Source organism: Erythrolamprus reginae, chromosome 7 (assembly GCF_031021105.1).
Source record: "Erythrolamprus reginae isolate rEryReg1 chromosome 7, rEryReg1.hap1, whole genome shotgun sequence".
Lineage (NCBI taxonomy): Eukaryota > Metazoa > Chordata > Lepidosauria > Squamata > Dipsadidae > Erythrolamprus > Erythrolamprus reginae.
In genome coordinates this window covers 59,796,685-59,820,958 of record NC_091956.1, presented here as the reverse complement: position 1 = coordinate 59,820,958, position 24,274 = coordinate 59,796,685, and the positions used below count along the sequence as shown (strand labels likewise).

The 24,274-nt window shown below is 38.4% G+C and overlaps 2 protein-coding genes across 3 annotated transcripts in view; both read left to right on the top strand.

The window, feature by feature from the left end:
* The window catches only part of BBS7 (Bardet-Biedl syndrome 7), a 28,324-nt gene extending 21,382 nt beyond the window's left edge, over positions 1-6,942 (top strand). Inside the window, exons 14-19 of the mRNA XM_070757659.1 lie at positions 671-810; positions 1,136-1,300; positions 1,596-1,705; positions 1,849-1,952; positions 5,539-5,662; positions 6,684-6,942. Of these exons, the coding sequence (XP_070613760.1) occupies positions 671-810; positions 1,136-1,300; positions 1,596-1,705; positions 1,849-1,952; positions 5,539-5,662; positions 6,684-6,820 (780 nt within the window). The 3' untranslated portion in view covers positions 6,821-6,942. The remainder of the gene's footprint in view (positions 1-670; positions 811-1,135; positions 1,301-1,595; positions 1,706-1,848; positions 1,953-5,538; positions 5,663-6,683) is intronic.
* Positions 6,943-8,209: 1,267 nt separating this feature from the next.
* CCNA2 (cyclin A2) lies at positions 8,210-24,154 on the top strand. 2 transcript variants are annotated; one of them, XR_011559626.1, is made up of 9 exons: positions 8,210-8,670; positions 10,264-10,516; positions 12,531-12,637; positions 16,259-16,482; positions 17,404-17,608; positions 19,744-19,857; positions 21,877-22,010; positions 22,888-23,636; positions 23,780-24,154. XR_011559626.1 is itself a non-coding variant. In XM_070757658.1 (8 exons), exons 1-8 carry the CDS (start codon positions 8,524-8,526, stop codon positions 22,937-22,939), a joined length of 1,236 nt encoding a protein of 411 aa, XP_070613759.1. In that variant the 5' UTR covers positions 8,210-8,523; the 3' UTR covers positions 22,940-24,154. The 2 variants fall into 2 exon arrangements, 1 of the variants encoding a protein (XP_070613759.1); XM_070757658.1 differs by having other exon boundaries at positions 22,888-24,154.
* The last annotated feature ends 120 nt before the right edge of the window (positions 24,155-24,274 follow it).

Sequence of the window (24,274 nt, the reverse complement as noted above, 5' to 3'; positions counted from 1 at the left end):
AGATGAAAACTAGTTGAATGGCATAATTATTTCATTTAAAGAAAATAATAGGCAAAGTTTAAAACTATTGAAATAGGGCTTAATGAATTTACAAATTCATGAAATAGTGAATTATAATTGTATCTAAATATCATATTTTTTTCACATTTTAGTAAAAATATAAATTATAAAAATCTCTTTGTAAATAGTATAACATTATATGTTTGCACTTTGTCAATCTAATACTGTAGTGTAACTAGAGGAGATCTATGTATCAGTATAGTTTCAGACATTTTTTTTATCATAGGCACAATATATAAAAATATACAAGGAATTTTTCACATATTAATTTAATAGAGCAGTTGAAATGCTCTCTAAACATGACATAGTAATGTTTAATAATGTTTAATGGAATCTTAAATTAGGGTTAATATAATTTCCAATGAATTCATTGAGATTTCTAATTTCTAAATAAATAGAATTGTTATCCTTGGTTACAAGTTTTAAAATATAATGAATATTATCTATCTATCTATCTATCTATCTATCTATCTATCTATCTATCTATCTATCTATCTATCTATTTATTTAGATTTACCTCTAATCTCTTTTAGATTGATTTTTATATAGAACTAGAAGTTTTATATATTAATCTAAATTCAGATACATTTATACTGTGCTCCTTGAACAGATTCTGTCAATTGAAGGTCGCTATGGAACTCTGCAAGCATATGTCATTCCAAGAATTGAACCCAAAACTTGTCAAGTTCGGCAGTATCAGATTAAGCCTTTGTCCCTTCATCAGAGGACACATTGCCTTGACCATGATAGGTACTGTTTTAGAGTTCTTGCACACTGAATCTAAATTGCAAGCTAGTATTGAAATGAAGACATTTGAAAGATGTTATAATTTCAAATCTTTACTAAAAAAAAAAGCTGTATTGATTTTAATTTAAGTTATTCTGCATAAATATGCTTAGCTTCCAAATGTGAAAATTACAAGCACCATCCTTATCTCATTCTGGCACTGACAGCAATTTTCTGAGACAATGACTTGAATGACTTCTTAGATCTATGTCCTTGTGAATGAAACAGACTTTCTTTTAAAGATTTTAAAGAACTTAATCTGAATTTGTTTTATTTTCTTGTTATCCAGGCCCATGAATACATTGACTCTCAAAGGACAGTTCAGTTTTTCTGAAGTTCATTCCTGGATTGTATTTTGTTTGCCTGAAGTTCCTGAAAAGACACCAGTGGGGGACAGCGTCAGCTTCTACTTTCAGAACACTTTTCTGGATACTCAGCTTGAATGTACTTATAGGTAAAATGAAACAACTATTGAAACACACTATATTTTTAAAAGAAAGTATGCTTCAGTCCTAAACAGATGAATGAAAACTGATGTTTAATCAAACTTCTTTGAAAAGTTATAACATTTTGAAATTTATCTAAAACTTCTCAATTGGGAAATATTTAAATTAGAGACCAAGCTACTTAATTAATGTTAATCACCTCAAAAATATTTTAAATAATTGTGCTGCTTAGAATTACAATAATTCTCCAAGAATCTTTATTTCAAATTAATATTTAAATTAAATATAACATTGTTTGTTTAGGAAAGGTGAGGGTTACTTCAAATCTGACAATATATCCACAATATCCATTCTCAAGGATGTACTCTCTAAAGAAGCCACTAAAAGAAAAATTAATCTCAACATATCATGTGGTAAGGATTCTTTTTTACATTTTATGATTTCATTCTGCACATAATATATATACATACACACACAAACAAACACACACACACACACACACACACACACATATATCAGTAGCTGTTGAATTATTTCTTTTTGGGTCTTCTTTTAGATATGGATGAAGTATCTGTGAGTCATACATTAAACCTTATCCATCCAAAATTAGAGTACCAGTTGATGTTGGCTAAAAAAGTTGAACTAATAGATGCTTTAAAAGTAAGTCTTTAATAGATTAGTTGAAAATTTTCATTGCTTGTTATGTAACCTTTTTTGTTGTATTTACATGTTCATTAATTGTTTTCAAAAGTATAGGAATTATTTAATAGATTTATATGCCACTCAGTAGCTTTGGACAACTTACAAAAATTTTAATCAGATAATATACTAAACATTATGGTTGATAAGGTATAATATGATCATTCCTTAAACTGGAATATCAAATGGGTCTATTCAGTTTCAGCATCAGATTGTTTCAGGATAGTTGTTCTCCTGGGGAAAAACCATTAATATGCAGCTAGTCTTGATATCTGAGAATTCAAAAAATTAGAATTCAGCAATGCAGTGACAATAAGTAATAGGTATGTGCTTTTATAGACAGAAAATTCCAAATTGTCCTTGCAATTAAAATTATCTATAGGTGGAGCTATTTTTACCTGGAGAACTGCTTCAAATCAGAACAGACAATATTGTGGTCACTGGGCAAACATTCAGAATTAATACTGTATATTCCAGTTTAAAATATTACTACCATAGTTGTTTTCTGACTAGTAACTAGCAAAAGATAGTTATTAGCAAAGAATAATATTGGATTACAAGTAGAAATGTACTGTGTTTACCTCTCTTACATTTTTTTGAACCCCGAAATAAGTGCTTGGCCTTATTTTTAGGGAGGTCTTATAATTTTGGAGCACATGGAGCAAGATGGGGCTTCTCTTGTTGTCTTACCTGATTTCCAGCTCTGTCTCCTTAACCTTAGCCAGAGGAAATGGTGTTTTCAGGGAGGGTTTATTTTCTGGGAAACAAGGTCTTTGCAATTGAAAGAGATTCCAGCACCTCTACATCAGTAATCAGCACTCAGATCAGCATAGATTAACTCCAAGGTTAACTTCAGAAAAAACAATCAAGTAAGCAATACCCCAATCAAGAAACTGCCAAAGAGCAAACAGCACTCCTTACTAGCAATGATGTTATCTCTATCTGCATGATGTTATCTGAAATATCTGCAAGAAAACAAGCAGGCTCAGACAGCGCTGAGGACCCACTCTCCATATTTGCAGTTGTTTGATTGTGGTATTTTAATCCATTCATCTTCATCTTGTGGTATTTTAATCCATTCATCTTCTCCTTCAATCCATTCATCTTCATTTTAAAATATATTAAATATATATTTTATGGCTCTTCTATTTGTTTACTTGTAATCTTCTGAGAATATTTTGGCTGTTGGGAAATTTAGAAGTATTTGAAACATATAAATATCCCAGAATGCTGTGTTTCTAGTGGAAGCCTTGCAAACTATATAAACATGGTTTAAAAATTTATATGAAATAAATTTATATATGAATCAAACAATAAGGTGTTATTTTAATTTATATAGCTGGAAAAAAACAAAACTTTTTTCAAACAGGTTTTCCTGGGATTATGCTGCAGCTATAAAGTGCAGATTAGGGACACTGATTGCAGCTGTTCTAAGGAATTGCTAACAGGTTCAATGTTGTGTAGCACATCTATAGTATAGATGAAATACTGCACAACAGTACTGTATTAATAATTAAACAACAGCTTACATCTGTCTTTTGAGTTTTAACTTTTAAAAATGGGGGAACCTTCAGGTTATAGTCTTAGAAAATTGTGAATTGATTAAAAAGCAATAGCACTTAGACTTATATACTGCTTTACAGCCCTCTCTAAGCAGTTTAGTCAGAAGATTGGCTTGAACAATCTGGGTCCTCATTTTACTGATCTAGGAAGGATGGAAGATTGAGTCAACCTTGAGCTGGTGAGCCTCGAAATGCTGAACTGTTGGCAGTTATCTATAATCTACAGCAGGAGTCTCCAACCGTGGCAACTTTAAGCCTGGTGGACTTCAACTCCCAGAATTTTCCAGCTAGTTTTACTTTGCTGGCTGGAGAATTCTGGGAGTTGAAGTCCAAATATCTTCAAGTTGCAAGGTTGGGAAACACTGATCTACAGTATGTCACAGAAGTAAGTACATTCCCTCACATTTTGTAAATATTTAAGTATATATTTCGAAGTGACAACACTGAAGAAATGACACTTGGCTATAATGTCCAAGTGGGGCCCAATGTGTCAATATTTTGTGTGGCCACTATTATTTTCCAGCACTGCCTTATGGGCATAGAGTTCACTAGATCTTCATAGGTTGTCACTGGAGTCCTCTTCTACTCCACCATGACGGCATCATGGAGCTGCTTGATGATAGAAACCTTGTGCACTCCCACCTTCCATTTTAGAATGCTCCACAGATGCTTGGTCGGCTTTACGTCTAAAGACATGTTTGGCCAGTTCATCATCTTTACACTTAGCTTCTTTAGCAAGGCAGTGGTCATTTTGTAGATGTATTTGAGGTCGTCATGTTGGAATACTGCCCTGTGGCCCAGTTTCCAAAGGGAGAGGATCATGCTCTGTTTCAGTATGTCACAGTACATGTTGGCCTTCATGGTTCCCTCAATGAACTGTAGCTCCCCAGTGCTGGTAGCATTCGACCATGACGGGGCCTGTTCTGAGCGGACCTTGTCCGGTTAAACTGCTGTGTGGTCTTGGCCAGGTGCTGCAGCTCAGTTTCAGGATCTTGGCAATCTTATTATAGCCTAGGCCCATGATGGCAAACCTATGGCATGAGTGCTACTGAAGGCACGTGAGGCATTGCCCTATGTCAGTTCCAGTGCCCATGTGTGCACTGGCCAGCTGATTTTCAGCCTTTTTGAGGCCAGGGGAGAAGTTGTTTCGCCTTCCTCAGGCTTCAGGAAAGCCTCTTGAGCCTTTGGATGGTAAAAAACAGACCCAACAGGCCTACCAGAAGTTTGGAAATGTGAAATCCATTTTTTGTCATCCACAGGCTCCGGAGGCTTCATTGAGCCCTGTACACATGCGCAGGGGGGAAGGTGGGGGATAGGGCATTGCATTATGGGTGTGGGCACGCACACACGCACTATCGTACACATGTGTGTCCTTTTGGCAACCAAACAAAAAAAGGTTTGCCATCCCTGGCCTAGGCCATTTTTATGTAGAGCAACAATTCATTTTTTCAGATCCTCAGAGAGTTCATTGCCTTGGAATGCCATGGTGAACTTCCAATGACCAGTATAAGAGAATGAGAGCAATAACACCAAATGTAACATACTTGCTCCCCCTTCATATCTGAACCCCTGTATTACTAACCAGTCACATGATTCCAGGGAGGGAAAATGGCTACTTCAGCACCTTTTGGACATTATCACTTAAGGGTGTACTCAATTTTGTTGCCAGCAGTGTAGACATTAATGGTCTTGTGTTGTGTTATTTTGAGGGTGCAACATATTTACACTGTTATACAAGCTGTATACTCACTACTTTGCATTGTAGCCAGGTGTCATTTTTCAGTGTTGTCACATCAAAAGATATAAATATTTACAAAATGTGAAGGGGTATACTCACGTCTGTGACATAACTGTATATTATAATGTACATTATATATAATGCATTTATCTGTTTTATTAATTGCATCTATGTGTGTATAACCTTCCAACTATTGCATATTTTAGTTGAACTTCTTTAACTGGCATTTTATTATTATCTGATTAAGGAATTGCAGGCTCATGAAGGTCACATGGATTTTCTGATTCCAGAATACCGCAATATTTTGGAAGAGTCCGAACAGCTGCTCACAGAACACAAGAAACAGCCAACATCTCTTGAAAGACTTTATGGTTGGTTCATTAACCCTTTTCTACTATTACTTCTTATTCTAGCAGTGATGGCCTCTGGGAAAACAAATGTGTTATTCTTATTGAATATTTGTTCTTTGATGAAAGATGTTTTAGCCTTTAAAAATGAAAAACACACAATACAAATGTTTTATGTTAAAGACAAGGCCGGAAATAGTTAAGTGGTGGATATTAGATATGGAAGTGCTTTATATTTAATAGAAAAAAAATAGTTATTATTTATTTATTTATTAATCAGATTTGTATGCCGCCCCTCTCCGCAGACTCGGGGCGGCTCACAGCAATAATACAATATAAACAAATCTAATATTTAAGTTAATTTAAAACCCCAATTTAGAAACCAATCATACATACTAGCATACCATGCATAAATTCTATAAGCCTACGGGGAGGGAAAGTATCAATTCCCCCATGCCTGATGACAGAGGTGGGTTTTAAGGAGCTTGCGAAAGGCTAGGAGGGTGGGGGCAACTCTGATAACTGGGGGGAGTTGGTTCCAAAGGGTCAGGGCCACCACAGAGAAGGCTCTTCCCCTATTGTAATTATAATTTAATGCATTCAAATTAACATAAATACTTGTCTGAAATATCTCAGATCCAGAGATCAGTGGTCGTTTCTATGTTTGGAACAGGTCTTCCTAATGTCTTTGGACATATTTAATACTGCAAGTAGAAGATACATATGAGCTAGTTATATATTCAATATAAATATACATGAAAACTGACTACATAGTAAAACACAGACATGTGAAAATATTGGCTAGAATATGCTGAAGAAAATAAAAACCCTACCACAGATTTCTTTCAGTCTACAGTATATTCTGTTTGTTAAGATTTCTGATCTGCAACTATATTTCATTCAAATTATTCTACATGACCTATATTTATAGACCATTCATAAAATTAATACTTCCCATGGATTCTGTTCTTTATTAAACATTTGTAGTAGTACTTGAAATATTCTGATTTTGATCAATTAATGTTTTCTATATTTTATTTTTCAGGTATGATTACTGATTTGTTCATAGACAAGTTTAAGTTCAAAGGTACAAATGTGAAAACCAAAGTTCCTCTGCTCCTGGAAATTTTAGGAAGCTATGATCAAAATACATTACTTGCATTTTTTGATAGTGCTTCGTGAACTACAAGAACGGAAAAAGCGATGAACTTTCTTTAAGGAGAAGATATCAAGATGCAAATGAAGAAAACTGGTGTTTCATTTATATAGTTCATATATATTACAGTACTTTTATTTCTATTAAATGGTTGTGTTGTGTTGTGTGATACCATGTAGGAGGAAGGGAGGGAGAGGTAGTTCTAAAGTGCCGGTTGCCATCATGAGGCTTGAAGAGATAATGACATATTTATAAATATTCTTTACTTTTAGTGCATAAAGTAACATATAAAGTGGTTGTTCTGCTCTCATGCTTTATAAAGTGGATTGCCTCTGAATTATTTTCCATGCAATTTACTGTTAAATACCAAACTTCTAGGAAAGGATTTTGGTGAGATTATAAAATCTGGCATGTGTGATCATTATTGACAGTCCTTGGCTTTAGAGAGTCAGAGCCCACTGGGATACCTTAGCCATTGTGAAGCCATTTTACATTTTCTCCTTCAGCCCAATTTATAACAGTTCATAAAACCATTTTTGTGGAAGCTGCTAAGGATTCAATTAGGTACAGATGGAAATTGGATAAATTTAAAGTAAGCAACATAAACACTAGTCCAGACTTTTCCAGATCATACTACAATGTGATGATAAAAAAAAATAATTCCCAACGATGGCCAAGTCATATCTGGAGGTAATAATTATTTTCTTGTGTGTGGCAGAAACTCCACAAAGCCCCAGCCACCACAAATTTGTAAGTTTTTTATGATTGGAGAATAAATTGCTCAGATTGTTAAATATCTGGTTTTCAATATTTATGTAGAAAATCAGAGTAATATGATGATTCTGACTGTACCTGACAGAGTAATGATGATTCTGACTGACAGGTACAGTCAGCAGGTACATGTCCATTTAATACTGGACATGTTACAGTTAACAAATAACATGATTAACATTCATTTATAGTCATCCAACGTAAATGGACTTCCAGTAGTCAAAGGAATTCGGCTAAAACATATTCAATATAAACTATATTATATACCAAGAACAGAGTGAGCCATTGGGCGGCACAGAAATCAAATTAATCAAATTAAACTAAATGGATTTAACTGATTTATTTCTCCGTTGAGCCAAGGATTGAATAAACCAGCCTTTCCCTACACGTGATTGATCCAGCAAAGCTAAACAACGTCAGTATGGCCAAACTAGATTCAAAGGTTGGGCAAGACACTCGGAAAGTAACGCTAAACCACGCACATATCATTATCCCCAAATGCAACTATCGTGACAAAAAGTTGAGTCCACCCACACCTCCCCCCAGTTCCGTTTGGTAGTCCAACCGCGCCGAATAGGAAATAGGGATGTTTGAACTCTCCCGCCTAACTGAGCCTTACGAATTGCGATTTCTCGAGGCGGGACTTTTTTTTTTTTGGCCCCAAAATAACAAGGACGGAGCACCACAAAACCCAAGAGACGCGCGATCTCTCCCCCACCCCGCCTCTTCTCGCTCACTCTCGCTGTCTTTCTTTTTGATTCTCAAACTCGACAGTGACGTTTCCGGTGACGTAGAACAGTCGCTTTCCCATTGGTGGATTCAATAGTCGCGGGCTACTTGAACGGAGTAGAGCGGAGCGGGCCGCAGCGCCAGCGAGCGGGTGTATTTTTTTCTCTCCCTCTTTTGCCCCCTTTCCCTCCAGCTCACTTTGTGGGGTCCCACTGTCAGCGCGGCCATCATGCTGACGGACAGCACGGTGGACCTGGAGAACCAGGAAAATGTGCCTCCGGGAGCAAAAGAGGTTCCCAAAGTGGCGGGGGCTGCTGGACACCGACCGGCGCTGGGGCTTCTGCACGCTAACCAACGCCGCTGCGCCCAGCCCCAGGTAAGGCGCTTCTGCCCTTCCCGCCCCACCGGGACGGGGGATGCCCGTCTCCTTGGTCGAAACCGAGACGCCCTTTCTCCCGCCCTCCACCCCTGTACCCGCCATTTTGGAGCTCTCTTACTCGGCTCTTCCTGAGCTGCTGTTGCTTTTTTGGCACTCGGGGCAGGAGCAGCCAGCGTGGTCCTCTCAGGCTTCGGGGCCTTTTCGAAAAAGGAAGAAAAAGACTTATCTGCGTGTTGGCTTGGCTACCGGACCGGGTCGCCTTCCGCAGGCAGGGAGAGACCAGTTAGGCTGCTCGCGCGACCCCAGAAGACCTTCTTCCCGGTTGTGGTTGATCCAGATGGACAGATTCCTGGGCCGCTGCTTGCTGCTGGGCAAAGCGCTTTTTTCCCTTAGCAAAGAAAAGTCTCCAGCGTGGGGATACCTCACGCTGAAAGGCCGTAAAAAAGCCCTTCTTGGGCTTGAGGTTGGATGAGAAGGCCTTTCTTGAAAATCTAGGATTGTAAGGATGGGTGTTCTCATCCTTGTCCCTCACAAAAACTCTGAATTCTTGGGCCACAGGCTAGGCCACAGCCAAGCAAGCCAGTACCATAAATGTCTTCAAACGTGGCAACTTTAAGACTTGTGGACATCAACTCCCAGAATTCCCTAGCCAGCATATTATAGCTGGCTGGAGAATTCTGGGAGCTGAAGTCTGCAAGTCTTAAAGTTGCCAAGTTTGAAGACCCCTGGATCAGGGCCGGATTGCTCCTACCACTGCTACTGGTGCGCAGTTTTGGGTGTCTTCCATGCGTGTGCACATCCAGTGTGTTTTTGCTTCTGTGCATGTGTGAAAGCATAAAAAAAAGCTTTAAATCTCACATATGCACATGTCCCCTTGTGAGATTTGGTTCCTGGTGGGCCACTGTGTGTCATAGAATGGTGGACTCTGATGGGCTTTGGCCTGATTCAGCATGGCTCTTCTTATATTCTTATGGAGTCATCCAGACCATGGCTGTCCCAAAGGTGCTTTTTCTCAAGAGACAACTGAAGTTCCTTGTTTTTCTTTTAAAGACATTTTGCTTTTCGTATTGAGAATAGCATACATTTATTATTTCTTCTGAAGCTTGAGATAAGGTTTGATGCCATCCATTTTTATGAATTCCATAGCTGATGGTGGATTATGGATTATTCAATGTGGGAATGTTGAGCAATGTGTTAATAGTAATCATCAGAACACTGAGCCTTCTAAAGAGCTTCAAAGAAATGTGATCCATTTCATGCAACATGCCAAGCCATATTCTGTGCTCACCCAGCCACTGTGGCTTCCAAAGCAAAGTTTGTGGCATGTTGCTTGTGAACCCAGTTTGGTTTGTGGTGGTATGTAATTCCAACCATTCTTATAACATCTTTTCCTCACCTGGTATTGCATATTCCCATTATCTTCACTTAGAATGGGCGATTTCAATTATATTTTGTAATATATGGACCACATTGTATTCCAACGCAATATCTTTGCTTAGAAAGATTACCTCCCAAAGTTTGGGCAAAAACATTTAGGGGAGCGAAGTACTGTACTAGGTGACTGACTGGTATATTTTTTTCTTCTAACAGGTTCCCCGTAATCAAATACCTTGGAGTACAAATGATGAGAATTATCTTGGTGTCCAAAATGGTAAAATGGGAAACAAACAGGCAGCTTTTACTATCCACTTGGATGAGCCTGATAACAGGAGACAAAAGAAGCACATGTCCAGCAAAAAGACCTCACCCAGTGAAGAGGCTATAGGCTTGAAGGCAGTTGTTGCTGCAATGGGAACCAGAAAACCTCTTACTCCTATAGATAATCCAATGGATCTTAGTTCTGGTGAGGTTAACATTCTATCTTGATCCCTATGACAATCATTAAGCATTGTACCACATAATTCTTGACAAATGTATTTTTTTCTTTTATGTACGCTGAGGGCATATGCACCAAGACAAATTCCTTGTGTGTCCAATCACATTTAGCCAATAAAATTCTATTCTATATTTTAAAACAGATGTATATTGGAGTGATTGATTCTGATTATACTTAAAGCATTTGCTAAATACAGTAGTACCTCTAGATATGAGTTTAATTCGTTCCAGAAGGGAGCTTGTATGTACAGTGTTCCCTCGATTTTCGCTGGTTCGAACTTCGCAAATAGCCTATACCACGGTTTTAAAAAAAATATTAATTAAAAAATACTTGGCGGTTTTTTTCCGATACCACGGTTTTTCCCACCCAATGACATCATATGTCATCGGCAGACTAATACTTTTTGCAAATAAATAACAAAAAAATAATTATTGTTAATCAATAATTATGTTTATAAATATCAGGATCACTAAGTGTCTTATTCCATGGTGAGTACCAGTAGTAATGGTGAGTAAATGGTTGTTAAGGGAATGGGAAATGGTAATTTAGGGGTTTAAAGTGTTAAGGGATGGCTTGTGATACTGTCCATAGCCAAAAATGGTGTATTTACTTCCACATCTCTACTTCGCGGAAATTCGACTTTCGCGGGCGGTCTCGGAACGCATCCCCCGCGGAAATCGAGGGAACACTGTAGTATCTGGAACAAATGGCTTTAGACTTTGCTTTTCCCCTCCGAGATAACCAGAAGCAAGGATTCTTGCGCCACCTAGTGGACGCTCGGCTCGTATCCCGAATTTGAACTCGGGTCTCGAAAAGAAATTTCTCTCCCTTCGTGGCTCGTATCTTGGAATACTCGCATGTGGAGCAGCTCGTATCTAGAGGTACTACTGTACTATATATTGTCTTTGCAGCTTTTTGAACCTGTTGATAGTGGGATTTTTTTGTCACTAATTTTTAAGATTGAGTGTGTCAGTTGCATTCTACCTGCAGTAATCTGCACTCTGTTGATATTTCAGATTTTACTAATATATCTTTGGAGTAGAAAAGTGTTTCAAAAATACTTTTAATATGGTAGTACCGTTTTTGTCACAGGGATTGTGAATGTGGAGGGTTTCTTCTATAGAATCTGTTACTTAATGGATTTACGAAGTAAAATAAGTGTTTTCTATATTTTGCTGCTCTAGTATCATCTGTTCCTTCATACGTCTAATCCTTATTTCCATATTTCCATCCTTTGTAAATCTAATCCTTATTTCCATATCTTCACTACTGAGGGCCATTTTAAATTTCAACCTATTTCCTGGGATATTGTTATCCAAAAGATCAGGAAGCTTAGTTGAAACTCATGGCCCTTCAAGTGTGATCCATTCCTTGCTATTTTCTGAATTCAAATCGAGAAGATGAATACAGGATTTTACATTATATGAACCAAAATTTGATTCTGCAGAAAACTCATTAAAGTTTGCATCAAAATTGGTGATAAATACTCATCCTATTTTGCAGTGAAGAAAATTACCAGTGTTGATATCATTGTGGAAACTGCTAATTAATGTGATTAGAATGTCTGATGGATGGGATCAGGCTCTGTAGACCTGGATTTTAAAAAGCCTGATAAATGGACAGATATAAACTAGGTTGGCATGTAATGCTTAGTTATAATGTAGGTTGCTTGATTTTGACTATAGATTTGCATGAACAAGGCTTTGAGATTAGGAGATAATTCTGGATTATATTGCAAGCACCAGTTATCGTAATTTTAAAAACCATGATAAAACAACAAGATTTGAGTCAGTGTGTATGAAACAAAGTAAAGCTTCTCTAATCTGTTTATCTGTTGATGTCACTCAAATGGCTTTTGACCAGCAATCAAGCAATTTTGGATTTGAAAGAACTTATGGTTGTTTTTTTTATAGTATTCATTGCTTGCCTTATATTTGAGGCTCCATAAGCTTAAACATTTTGCCTGTGACTTTCATTTTAGGGTCACTGAGTATTATGGATATGTCAATAGAAGCAGAACATAAAATTAACGTTAACCATGTCCCAGACTATATTGAGGATATCTATAAGTATCTTAGAGAAATGGAGGTAAGAACTGATTATGCTTATATAATTACCATATTTTTCAGGGTATAAGACGCATCAGAGTATAAGACAAACCTTAGTTTTTGAGGAGGAAAGTAGGGAAATGAATCTGCTTACCAGATACTCATCTGGCTAGCATCCTTAGCCTGGTCAGTTTCAGCACATTATTTTATCCCCTGGTTAGGGCTTTAAAAAAACCTTATTCAGAGAGAGTAACAATGAAAAGAGCTGGGAACATTGTTAGCACCTGGTTAGGGCTGGAAAGAAACTTACTCGGAGCAAGTTAGAATAATGACAAAAACCCTGCAAAGACTTAGGCTTGGAAAACATTCTTAGCAGACAATGGTTTAACAATGAAAGAACCTGCAAGGTAACAGCAGGGAGGATTGTTAGCACCTAGTTAGGGCTGGGGGAAAAAACTTGAGGAAAAAAGCTACATTCAGAGTATAAGACACACCTGAATTCCAGCCTCTTGGGGAGGAAAAGGATGCGTCATACTCTGAAAAAATACAGTAGTGGGGGGAGTGGGATTATCTAGTTGAACTTTAAATATGTGACTATGTCTAGTCTATTCCGAATTTGAGAAATCTTGGGCAAGGATATCTGAGATTGTTGCCCTTTTGTTTGGTCAGTAGAAGTGATACTATAATGTAACTACAGTGTTCCCTCAATTTTCGCGGGTTCGAACTTTGCAAATAGCCTATACCACGATTTTTCAAAAAATATTAATTAAAAAATACTTCGTGGGTTTTTTCCTATACAGTGTTCCCTCAATTTCCGCTGGGGATGCGTTCCGAGACCGCCCGCGAAAGTCGAATTTCCGCGAAGTAGAGATGCGGAAGTAAATACACCATTTTTGGCTATGGACCGTATCACAAGCCTTCCCTTAACACTTTAAACTCCTAAATTACCATTTCCCATTCCCTTAACACCCATTTCCTCACCATTATTACTGGTACTCACCATTGAATAAGACACTTAGTGATCCTGATATTTATAAACATAATTATTTATTAACAATAATTATTTTTTTTGTTATTTATTTGCAAAAATTATTAGTTTGGCGATGACATATGACGTCATCGGGTGGAAAAAAAGGTGTTATAGGGAAAAAACCGTGAAATATTTTTTAATTAATATTTTTTGAAAAACCGTGGTATAGGCTATCCGCGAAGTTTGAACCCGCGAAAATCGAGGGAACACTGTACTATGGTTTTTACTGCCCGATGACGTCATACATCATCGCCAAACTAATAATTTTTGCAAATAAATAACAAAAAAAATAATTATTTTTAATAAATAATTATGTTTACAAATATCAGGATCACTAAGTGTCTTATTCAATGGTGAGCACCAGTAATAAGGGTGAGTAAATGGTTGTTAAGGGAATGGGAAATTGTAATTTAGGGGTTTAAAGTGTTAAGGGATGGCTTGTGATAATGTCCATAGCCAAAAATGGTGTATTTACTTCCGCATCTCTACTTCGCGGAAATTCGACTTTTGCGGGTGGTCTCGGAACACATCCCCCGCGGAAATCGAGGGAACACTGTATTTCTAACTGCTACCTGGAGCATATTGAGAGCTTACAGGACTATTTGCATGCAACAAAGGAAAAGTCTTTATCTTCCAGAAAAGATGTTCACTCAACCTTTTAGGAGTAATAAGAGTAATAATGTGTTCAAGTACAATATATTAAAGGTCCAGAGAAACTGAAGAAAATAATTATTTAGAACAGTGTTTCCCAACCTTGGCAATTTGAAGAGATCTGGACTTCAACTCCCAGAATTCCCCAGTCACCGTTCGCTGCATTCTGGGAGTTGGAGTACAGAGATCTCTTCAAGCTGCCAAGGTTGGGAAACACTGCTTTAGAAGACCAGATTACTTGCTTTGTATATGTGATGGGCTCCCTTGTAGAATGGGTTAAATGTCAACTAGAAAGCTTGCCTATGCAATTCAATTCTGTACAGGTTCATATCAGTTCTTATTCCTTTTATTTATTTTAAATTGCCTTATATCATTCTTTGACTTGATTGAACAACTGTTTTCCCAGTTTGAAAAAGTGTATGCAAGCACTCATTAGCACTCTATACAATGAAACGGGACAAAATAAATGGCTACCATTAAATAAGGACTCAATTCTCTTGCTGCCTTCAATCCAAGAATGGCTAAATTGAGGATGTGCACCTGGTTGGTTTAGATTGGACAAGAGTCTAGTCTAATTCATTTTCTATATACAGTGTATTACTTTATTCCAATATGACTTCTAGTTATTGGACAATGAAAACACTCCTTAGCATCCATTTTAAGTAATTATCAGATTTTATTTTGAAGCAAGGTAGGCAGCAAATAAATTATTATTATTATTATTATTATTATTTATTAGATTTGTATGCCGCCCCTCTCCGTAGACTCAGGGCGGCTCACAACAATAACAAAGACAATGTAACAAATCTAATAATTTAAAATACACTAAAAACCCCATTATTAAAAGCAAGTATACACACAAACATACCATGTATAAACCATATAGGCCCAGGGGAGATGTCTCAGTTCTCCTATGCCTGACGGCAGAGATGGGTCTTAAGAGCTTTACGAAAGGCAAGGAGGGTGGGGGCAGTTCTGATCTCCGGGGGGAGCTAGTTCCAGAGGGTCGGGGCCGACACAGAGAAGGCTCTTCTCCTGGGTCCCGCCAAACAACATTGTTAAGTCGATGGGACCCGGAGAAGGCCAACTCTGTGGGACCTAATCGGTCGCTGGGATTCGTGCTGCAGAAGGCGGTCCCGGAGATAAATGTCAGTTCAATACAATTTCCCAGACCCTACTTAAGGGCATCAGGGTTTCTGCAATGTACTGGAGAAAGGTTATTCCAAAAGGAAGAGGGAGTAATATACACAATCTGGGTTTCATTTTGGTAACATTTGAACATCCAGGGTAGATTTAAGCTCCCCTCCTGAGAAGAGTGTGCAAGGAGGGAGTCCTGGAGATATTTGGAAATCAATCCATCTGGAGTTTTGTAAGCATTGGAATTGTACCTGAGAAACCCATCAGAAGTCCACACAGGGTTCCCAAAACTAGTTGTGTATGGCTACAGTAGAGTTCAGTTGGGCTGTTGCCTTAGTTGAATTTGTCAGGAGGCATCAAAGGCAGCCATTTATAAATCACATCGCCATAGTCTAGATTTACTGTGATAATGACCCTGTCCCAAAGCCGCCTGCTCTAAATAATGGTAATGGAGAAAGTTGGAGCCTACTATTTTCAGTTGATCAAAAATAAAGCTTGTTTTGACTTCCTTGTCTATACATTGTAGTTCTTATACGGATAGTGTGTAATCCAATATTTTTTTCTTCCTATATCAGCAAGCAATTTTATCATGAATATTTTAAACATGTTAATGTTTTCAGCCTTAAGTGTATGTACATTGGCTGGCTGCCACTAACGCAGAGAAAGTAGACTGAATTTCATTTTAAATTAAGTGTAATATGGTAATAGAGTAGAAGTACCAATTAGGATAAATCTTTAAAAGCTTGATAGCATTTTTGCAATTGGGTAGTAAGTTAATTGTAAATCAGTTTTATTACATATAAGACTTTGAAAGTAACAAGGTAATTGCTAATCTTTTTACAGGTGAAATGCAAACCCAAAGTGGGTTATATGAAGAAACAGCCTGATATTACATATAATATGCGGGCTATTCTTGTGGATTGGCTGGTGGAAGTTGGTGAAGAATACAAACTACAAAATGAAACCTTGCATTTGGCTGTTAATTATATTGATAGGTTTCTCTCTTCAATGTCAGTCCTACGAGGAAAACTTCAGCTTGTGGGAACTGCAGCTATGCTCCTTGCATCGTAAGTAGATGAAAAGTTTGGAGTATTAAATTTACTATCATGCCTTTAATGTGTTTACATTAAATACACGTGCAAGTTCTATTCTGCTTGGGAGTATTTTATGAGATACGAGGGTTGCCCAGAAAGTAATGCACCACATTTTTTTCTTCAACAATTATTTATTGAACACAATGAAACTTACACACAAGAAAGAATGATGTTTTTTCAACACTCCCTATTTTTCCATGTAATCTCCGTCCCGTTCTATGGCCTACCACCATCGAGACACAAGGGTGTGTATGCCCTTTCGGTACCACTCCTAGGGGCCTCGCCCTCTGTGACCAGCAACTAAACATACTTCTGTCGACTGCAGATTCTCCATAAACTGTACACAAATGTTTGTGAGTGTTCCCAACAGTTTCCTTCTCCCCAGTGAGAAATTCAATGACGATACACTGCTTGTAAAATACATCACTTACAGACGCTATTTTGAAACACTGCTGCAGCTACGCTATCTGCCTGAAGAAACGCAAAATTTACATACGTACTCCTGACAATTCAAATAATGTATATCTAAAGTTTCGCATTCGTACCATTACTGTAGGTTGAGAAAAATGTGGTGCATTACTTTCTGGGCAACCCTCGTACAACTATAGAGATGCTTCATATAAATCCTGAAGAGCATATGGACTATAGATATTTAAAAATATTAGGTTCATAGTTAAATAAACTTAAACATCCACCACAAACGGATGATTTTCACTTCTAACATTTTCCCCAGCTAAAATCTGCACATAAGCATTTGGGAATAAGAACCTACAATGTAGGATAAAGGCTAACACTAGCTACTATGATCAAATACCTGTATGAACCTAAATAGTTGTGGAATAAGGTTGGTGAGAGTTAGTTGATTATATAACAGTGCTTTTCATCCCACTGTAGAAAGTTTGAAGAAATCTACCCTCCAGAAGTGGCAGAATTTGTTTATATCACAGATGACACTTATACAAAGAAACAAGTTCTCAGAATGGAGCACTTAGTCCTGAAAGTTTTGTCATTTGATCTGGCAGCTCCTACAATAAATCAATTCCTTTCTCAATACTTTTTACATCAGCCAGCCTGCTCCCTAGTGGAAAACTTGGCAATGGTAAGTGCTGGGATTTTTAATTGTTTTTTTTAAAAAGGCAAAAACTGAATATCTCAGCAGTTTTTTAAAAGAATATTTATCTATTGCAATTAGTATCTTTTGAGAATATACTGCTTTTAAAAATAGTTCTAAAGAAAGAAAGACTTTTAAAATAATCCCAGAGAAGTGAAGACTCAGCATGTTGTCAAATTCTTCATGTTCCTATATGCAGAATATAGGTAGTCTTTGACTTAAGATCACAATTGGGACTGGGATTGACACTGTAAGTGCAGTCATAAAACAAGCCATCATGTAACCACACTGACTTACAATAGCAGTCTTAGCACTCCAGACATAATTCTGGGATTGCTCGTTGCCTGCAAAGCAGAGTGCAAAGTGACCAAAAGGGGATACAGGGGAGGTAGGAGTAGGAGACATTTACATGCTCAGCAAATAGGCAAATCTTCCCTACCAAAGCTTCCCCTATGTGGGTGACATAGGGGAAGGTTTGGTAGAGAAGGTTTGCCTATTTGCCGATGACTCTGTGTGCAATAAGGTTGATATTCCTGGAGGCATCTGTAATATGGCAAATGATTTAGCTTTACTAGATAAGTGGTCAAAGTAATGGAAACTGCAGTTTAATGTTTCCAAATGTAAAATACAGTAGTCCCTCGCTATACCGCTCTTCACCTACTGCGGCTTCACTTCATCGCGGGTTTTCAAGAAATATTAATGAGAAAAATCATTCGCGGATCTTCGCTGGTTCGCGGGTTTCTGAGGAAGTCGATCGGCAGATTTAAACAGCCCGCGGAACTCGATCGGCAGGTTTTTCAAAAAATATATATCTCAAATTGTAAATACTGTATTTAAATACTGTATCTAAAATAAATACTGTGTGGGAAGGGTTTATAAACACTTAAAACAATGAAAACTTACCAAACAATTACAATATAAATACTTAAATAAGTACTATCAGTTGATAAATTCCCCATTGCGGATTTCACCTATCGCGGCCGGGTCTGGAACGTAACACCAGCGATAGGTGAGGTCTTACTGTAATGCACTTGGGGGAATCTTCAATCTGAGTATTGTATTGGCAGTTCTGTATTAGCAAAAACTTCAGAAGAGAAGGATTTAGGGGTAGTGATTTCTGACTGTCTCAAAATGGGTGAACTGCAGTCAGGTGGTAGGGAAAGCAAGTAGCATGGTTGGCTGCATAGCTAGAGATATAACAAGCAGGAAGAGGGAAATTGTGATCCCACTGTATAGAGCGCTGTTAAGACCACATTTGGAATGCTGTGTTCAGTTCTGGAGACTTCGCCTACAAAAAGATATTGATAAAATTGAACGGGTCCAAAGACGGGCTACAAAAATGGTGGAAGGTCTTAAGCATAAAACTTATCAGGAAAGACTTAATGAACTCAATCTGTATAGTCTGGAGGACAGAAGGGAAAGGGGAGACATGATTGAAACATTTAAATATTTTAACGGGTTAAATAAGGTTCAGGAGGGAAGTGTTTTTAACAGGAAAGTGAACACAAGAACAAGGGGGCACAATCTGAGGTTAGTTGGGGGGAAGGTCAGAAGCAACGTGATAAAATATTATTTTACTGAAAGAGTAGTAGATGCTTGGAACAAACTTCCAGCAGAGGTGGTTGGTAAATCCACAGTAACTGAATTTAAACATGCCTGGGATGAACATATATCCATCCTAAGATAAAATACAGGAAATGGTATGGGGCAGACTAAATGGACCATGAGGTCTTTTTCTGCCATTAATCTTCTATAATTCTATGTTATAATAAGTATAGGTAGGCACCCAAATTTTGATCATGTGTCAGTGGGAGAACTGCAACAGCCATAAGTTCGGGCACTAGTCATAAGTGCATTTTTTCAAGGCCATTGTAACTCTGAATGGTTGCTGAACCACGGGTTGTAAATCAAGGACTGTGGGTATTTTCCTACCTTTACACTGTAGTTTTCATCAGTAACAAAACATTGGGGCAGGCTTTTAACTTTTATCAATAATAAAACTTCACAATGAACTCTTTTACTTAAAAATAGCTTTATAACATTTTTTTACATTTTGACCTTGCATTGTTAGAAAATTTACAAGAACATTAAAAATGAATATTATGTTTTCTATTTTTTTACAGTACTTGGGTGAACTAAGTTTAATTGATGCAGACACGTATCTGAAATACTTGCCATCACTAATAGCTGCTGCAGCATTTCACATAGCAAACTTTGCAATTTCTGGAAAAACTTGGGTACGTATAGAAGCAATCCCTTCCCTTCCAACTTGTCTGTCAAATTTGCATTAACACAGGACTGTTTACTCCTGCCTATAGTGTAGATAGCAATAGTACTTAGACTTATATACTGCTCCGCAGTGCTTTACAGCATCCCCTGAGAGATTATTGCCTCTGGTTCCTCATTTTATCAATCTCAGAAGGATGGAAGGCTTGAGCTGGTTGGGATTGAACTTGTTGCTATGGGCAGAGTTAGCCTGCCATAATCCATTCTAACCACTGCACCACCAAGTATCATTTCAAAGCTATTGGTTAGAAGCAAAGGATAGCTGCAGACAGTCTCTTTATATATGTCTCCTTCTACATGCAGTGTATTATTTGGTACAATCCATTTTAAGAAATAATAAAAATAAGTTAATAATAATTTATCACTACGTGATTATGAATGAAACATGTAACAGTGATACCCATTGTCATCGGGGCACTTGGTACCTTGTGCAAGAATTTAGAATAAAATAGAATTCTTTATATAGGCCAAGTATGATTGGACACACAAGGAATTTGTCTTTTTTATAAAATACATCAAGAAATTGCAGATTCCTGCAATAACACCAGTGGAACTGCAAAAAAACTATGCTAGTCGGAACATCATATATCTTAAGAAGGTACTTGGTTGACACCCAGGGTGCTGGCAGCAACCCGTATCAACCATTAGCACCAGTCAATGGTATTTGTGGTGCATTTTTGAATGTTCAGTTGACTGAGTTTCATGTTTAATAATAATAACCCCTCTCCCCCCCCTTCCTCATCCTGTCTTCTTTCACCAAGAGGGAATTAGGCTGCTCCCCCCCATTTCTGATTCTGCCTTCTGTCACCAACAGGCAGGTAGGCTGCTTCCCCATCTCATTCCTGATCTTGCCTTTTGCCACTAAAAAGCAGGTAAGCTGCTCCACTCCCATTCTTGATCCTGCCTTCTGCCACCAAACAGGCAAGTACAGGATGTCCAGCAAACCTGGAAAACAGTCACTCTTTGTTGGTCGGTGTTCTGTCTGGGTCACTCCGGAAGCTATGACCCACCCAAAAAGATAAGCCAGACACACCGGTAAAATTCAAATACAGTTTTATAATGTTCAAGAGAAACGAAGCTAACAGGAAATGTCCTTACAAAGCAGGAAAACACTGGAACTCCAAATATATACACGAAGGCAATTGTCCATGCATCAATATAGGATTCTTGCTGCCAAGATGAGGCTGTAGATAACAGACATACACCTCCCACGATTCTTCAAGACTGCTGGGCCACGAGCCAGGAACAAAAACACCGAGAAAACAATGCAGGTTACAGCAACTCCAAACTGATAACACTCCACATGGCTTCAAGAGTTTGCCTGCCTTATAAACCCTTCCCTGCTAATGAGGACCACACCCAAGCCCTGGTGTTCCTTATTCAATGCTGATAATATTTCTTCAATTGATCCTTCCTTTGATCTAAACGTCTCTGTCGCATGTCAATGACAACTTGTGCTTCGTCACCTAATGACTCCAAAGACTCCAAGCTACTGGCTGGGGAGAGCCCCTCCCCGGGGCTCCCATGCTGTTCTTCCTCGTCACATTCCTGACTGGACTCTCCCCCGTCCGACTGCCCAGCCCCCTCCTCTTCGCTGTCAGCCTCCTCCGGGCATGGAGCCAGCAGAGACACAGCTGGTCTTTGATCTGCCTCAGGCTGAACCACAACAGTCGGGAGGATGCCTCAGATCAAACAGAAGAGCTGCCACTCTCCCGAGGGACCCCTCCTTTTTTCGTCACCACTCCAGGGTAATTTTAGCCTCTTAGGGGCCCCCCAACGATGAAGCAACCAGGATTTGCGGAGCTTCGCTCTCCATTAACCATACTGTCGTGATGCCAAACTGGAAGCCCACAGACTTTATTTTCATTAGATCCAGCCTGAATGGTCTCTTCTACCTGGGCAATTGTAATGACAATTGAACATCAGGAACAGAATTACTTAGGTTTTAAATATTTTATTTTCCTTTACAGACAGATTCTCTGGCTGCAATGACAGGATATACAATTGAAAGTATCAAGCCTTGCCTCCTAGACCTCCACAAGACCTACTGCGGAGCAGCACAGCATACACAACAGTCTATCAGAGAAAAATACAAGACCATAAAGTAAGTCTCACCCTTGAATGCAAGTTATGTAACTCAGCCATAGGGGTATGTTCAGAGGTGGGCTACTAAGGTGGAACGGTGATGTGTGCTTGCCCTGTGGCTCTGAGTGCTAGCAGACTCCAGCGCAATTACCCTGCTGCATCTGGGCAGGTAGCAAAATCACACATGGATACGCAGGGGCGCCCAGATGCAGTAGTCACAATTCAAAGTGTTGGTCATGACCTTTAAAGCCCTACATGGTATTGAACCAGATTACCTCTGGAACTGCCTGCTACCGCACGAATCCCAGCAACTGATAAGGTCCCACAGAGTGGATCTTCTCCGGGTCCCGTCGACTAAACAATGTCGTTTGGCAGGCCCCAGGGGAAGAGCCTTCTCTGTGGCGGCCTCGGCCCTCTGGAACCAATTCCCCCCGGAGATTAGAACTGCCCCCACCCTCCCTGTCTTTCATAAACTACTCAAGACTCACTTATACCGCCAGGCATGAGGGAGTTGAGATATTCCTTCCCCCTAGGCCATTACAATTTATGCATGGTATGTTTGTGTGTATGTTTGGTTTTATAATAAGGGTTTTTAGTTGTTTTAGTATTGGATTGTTACATGCTGTTTTTATCACTGTTGTCAGCCGCCCCGAGTCTACTGAGAGGGGCGGCATACAAATCCAATTATTATTATTATTATTAATAATAATAATAATAATAATAATAATAGCGCTGGACTCCGCTAGCACTCAGAGCCATGGGGGCAAGTACATGTCACCGTTCCATCTGAGCAGCCCACCTCTGGATATGTTAGACTAATTTGTGTCTAGAAAAAGCCAAACATATACTTTGTCAGATATCAAAAATAATATTTGTGTCACTTTTATATTTTTCAGATACCAGGCGGTGTCGCTCATGGAGCCCCCAGAGACACTAGATTTATTATAACAATATAAGTGAGATTTCAAACCTATATATTGTCCATTGTAAATGTACAGTTTTAAATGTATTTAGATTTCAATCAATCTGGTATATTACCATAGCTAATTATGAGGTTTTATACTTTTGTAACGTTTTAATGTAAACTTCTGTACATGCAAATCTTGTTCGATGTGCTTAGATGGCGCCCTTTTAAAGCTGTGCAGAAAAAAAGACTTTAAACCCTGCAGGTATAAATGCTGAGTGGCACTGTTCAACTTTTTTAAATAGTATGACCAGTGTGAGGATTTTCACTTTAAAAATTGCAAATCAAGATAGTTCAATAGAATATCTGCACATAATAAAGCTACCACAGTGTATTTCAGATTGTCAACAAGTTCTCAATAGCTGAACTTGAGAACTGCAGTGACACTTTTTGCTAACAAGACCCCCTCCACTTTACTTGAAGGCTGTATCAGCTATTAAGGATCGTGATTTTTCTTTTCTTTTTTTTTAAAAAACGCCACTTAAGTAGCTTTATAAACCGAATTAATAGCTTTTATTCAAACGAGTGAGTCTGTAAAGGAAGAGCCTCCAAACAAGGAGGGGTAAAAGTAGTTCTTACCATTTAAAAAAATCTGCTTAAATTAAAAACCTGCTTTCTGCTAACCTAGTTCATGAATCAGACTAATGTGTTTGCAATTGAACGATTTCCTGACCCTTAAAGGCAGGGGTCTCCAAACTCGTCCATTTTAAGACTTGTGGACTTCAACTCCCAGAATTCCCCAGGCAGCACAGCTGGCTGAGGAATTCTGGGAGTTGAAGTCCCCAAGTCTTAAAGTGGGTGAGTTTGGAGACCCTTGCTTAAAGGAAACAGCCATGCCCTCAGTAGGGTGGTGCAGAGTTCCTACTGCTACATGGCAATTCCAGCTAAGTTGCTGGAGCAGCGCACTGCTCTGCATCCTGGCTTCAGGTAGTTAGGATCCTTAGGTTGAGTACCTTTTCTACTCTTGGTATAATCTTGACATTCAAATAAAGGATTGAAGCAGTGCGTTGGGCAAATACCAGATTTTCTATGTTACAAGGGTTAAATTTTATCGATGGAAGAGACTTTTATAATCATATTTGAGAAAAATTAAATTCCTATAAGCAACTAATGCTTGAGATGCACTCCCAGTAAATAAATGCATGGAAAGACCTAAGTGTAACCACCTAAAAGCTGGTAAATAAAATCCTCCAAAAGGATCTTGGCAGTAACTTGGTTTATAAAATTTATTTTGTATATTGAAAAGTCAGCTTGCTACCTATGTACTGTGGAACATCGGTCCTTATATATGATTAGATAAAACAGCAGCAAAGAGGAGT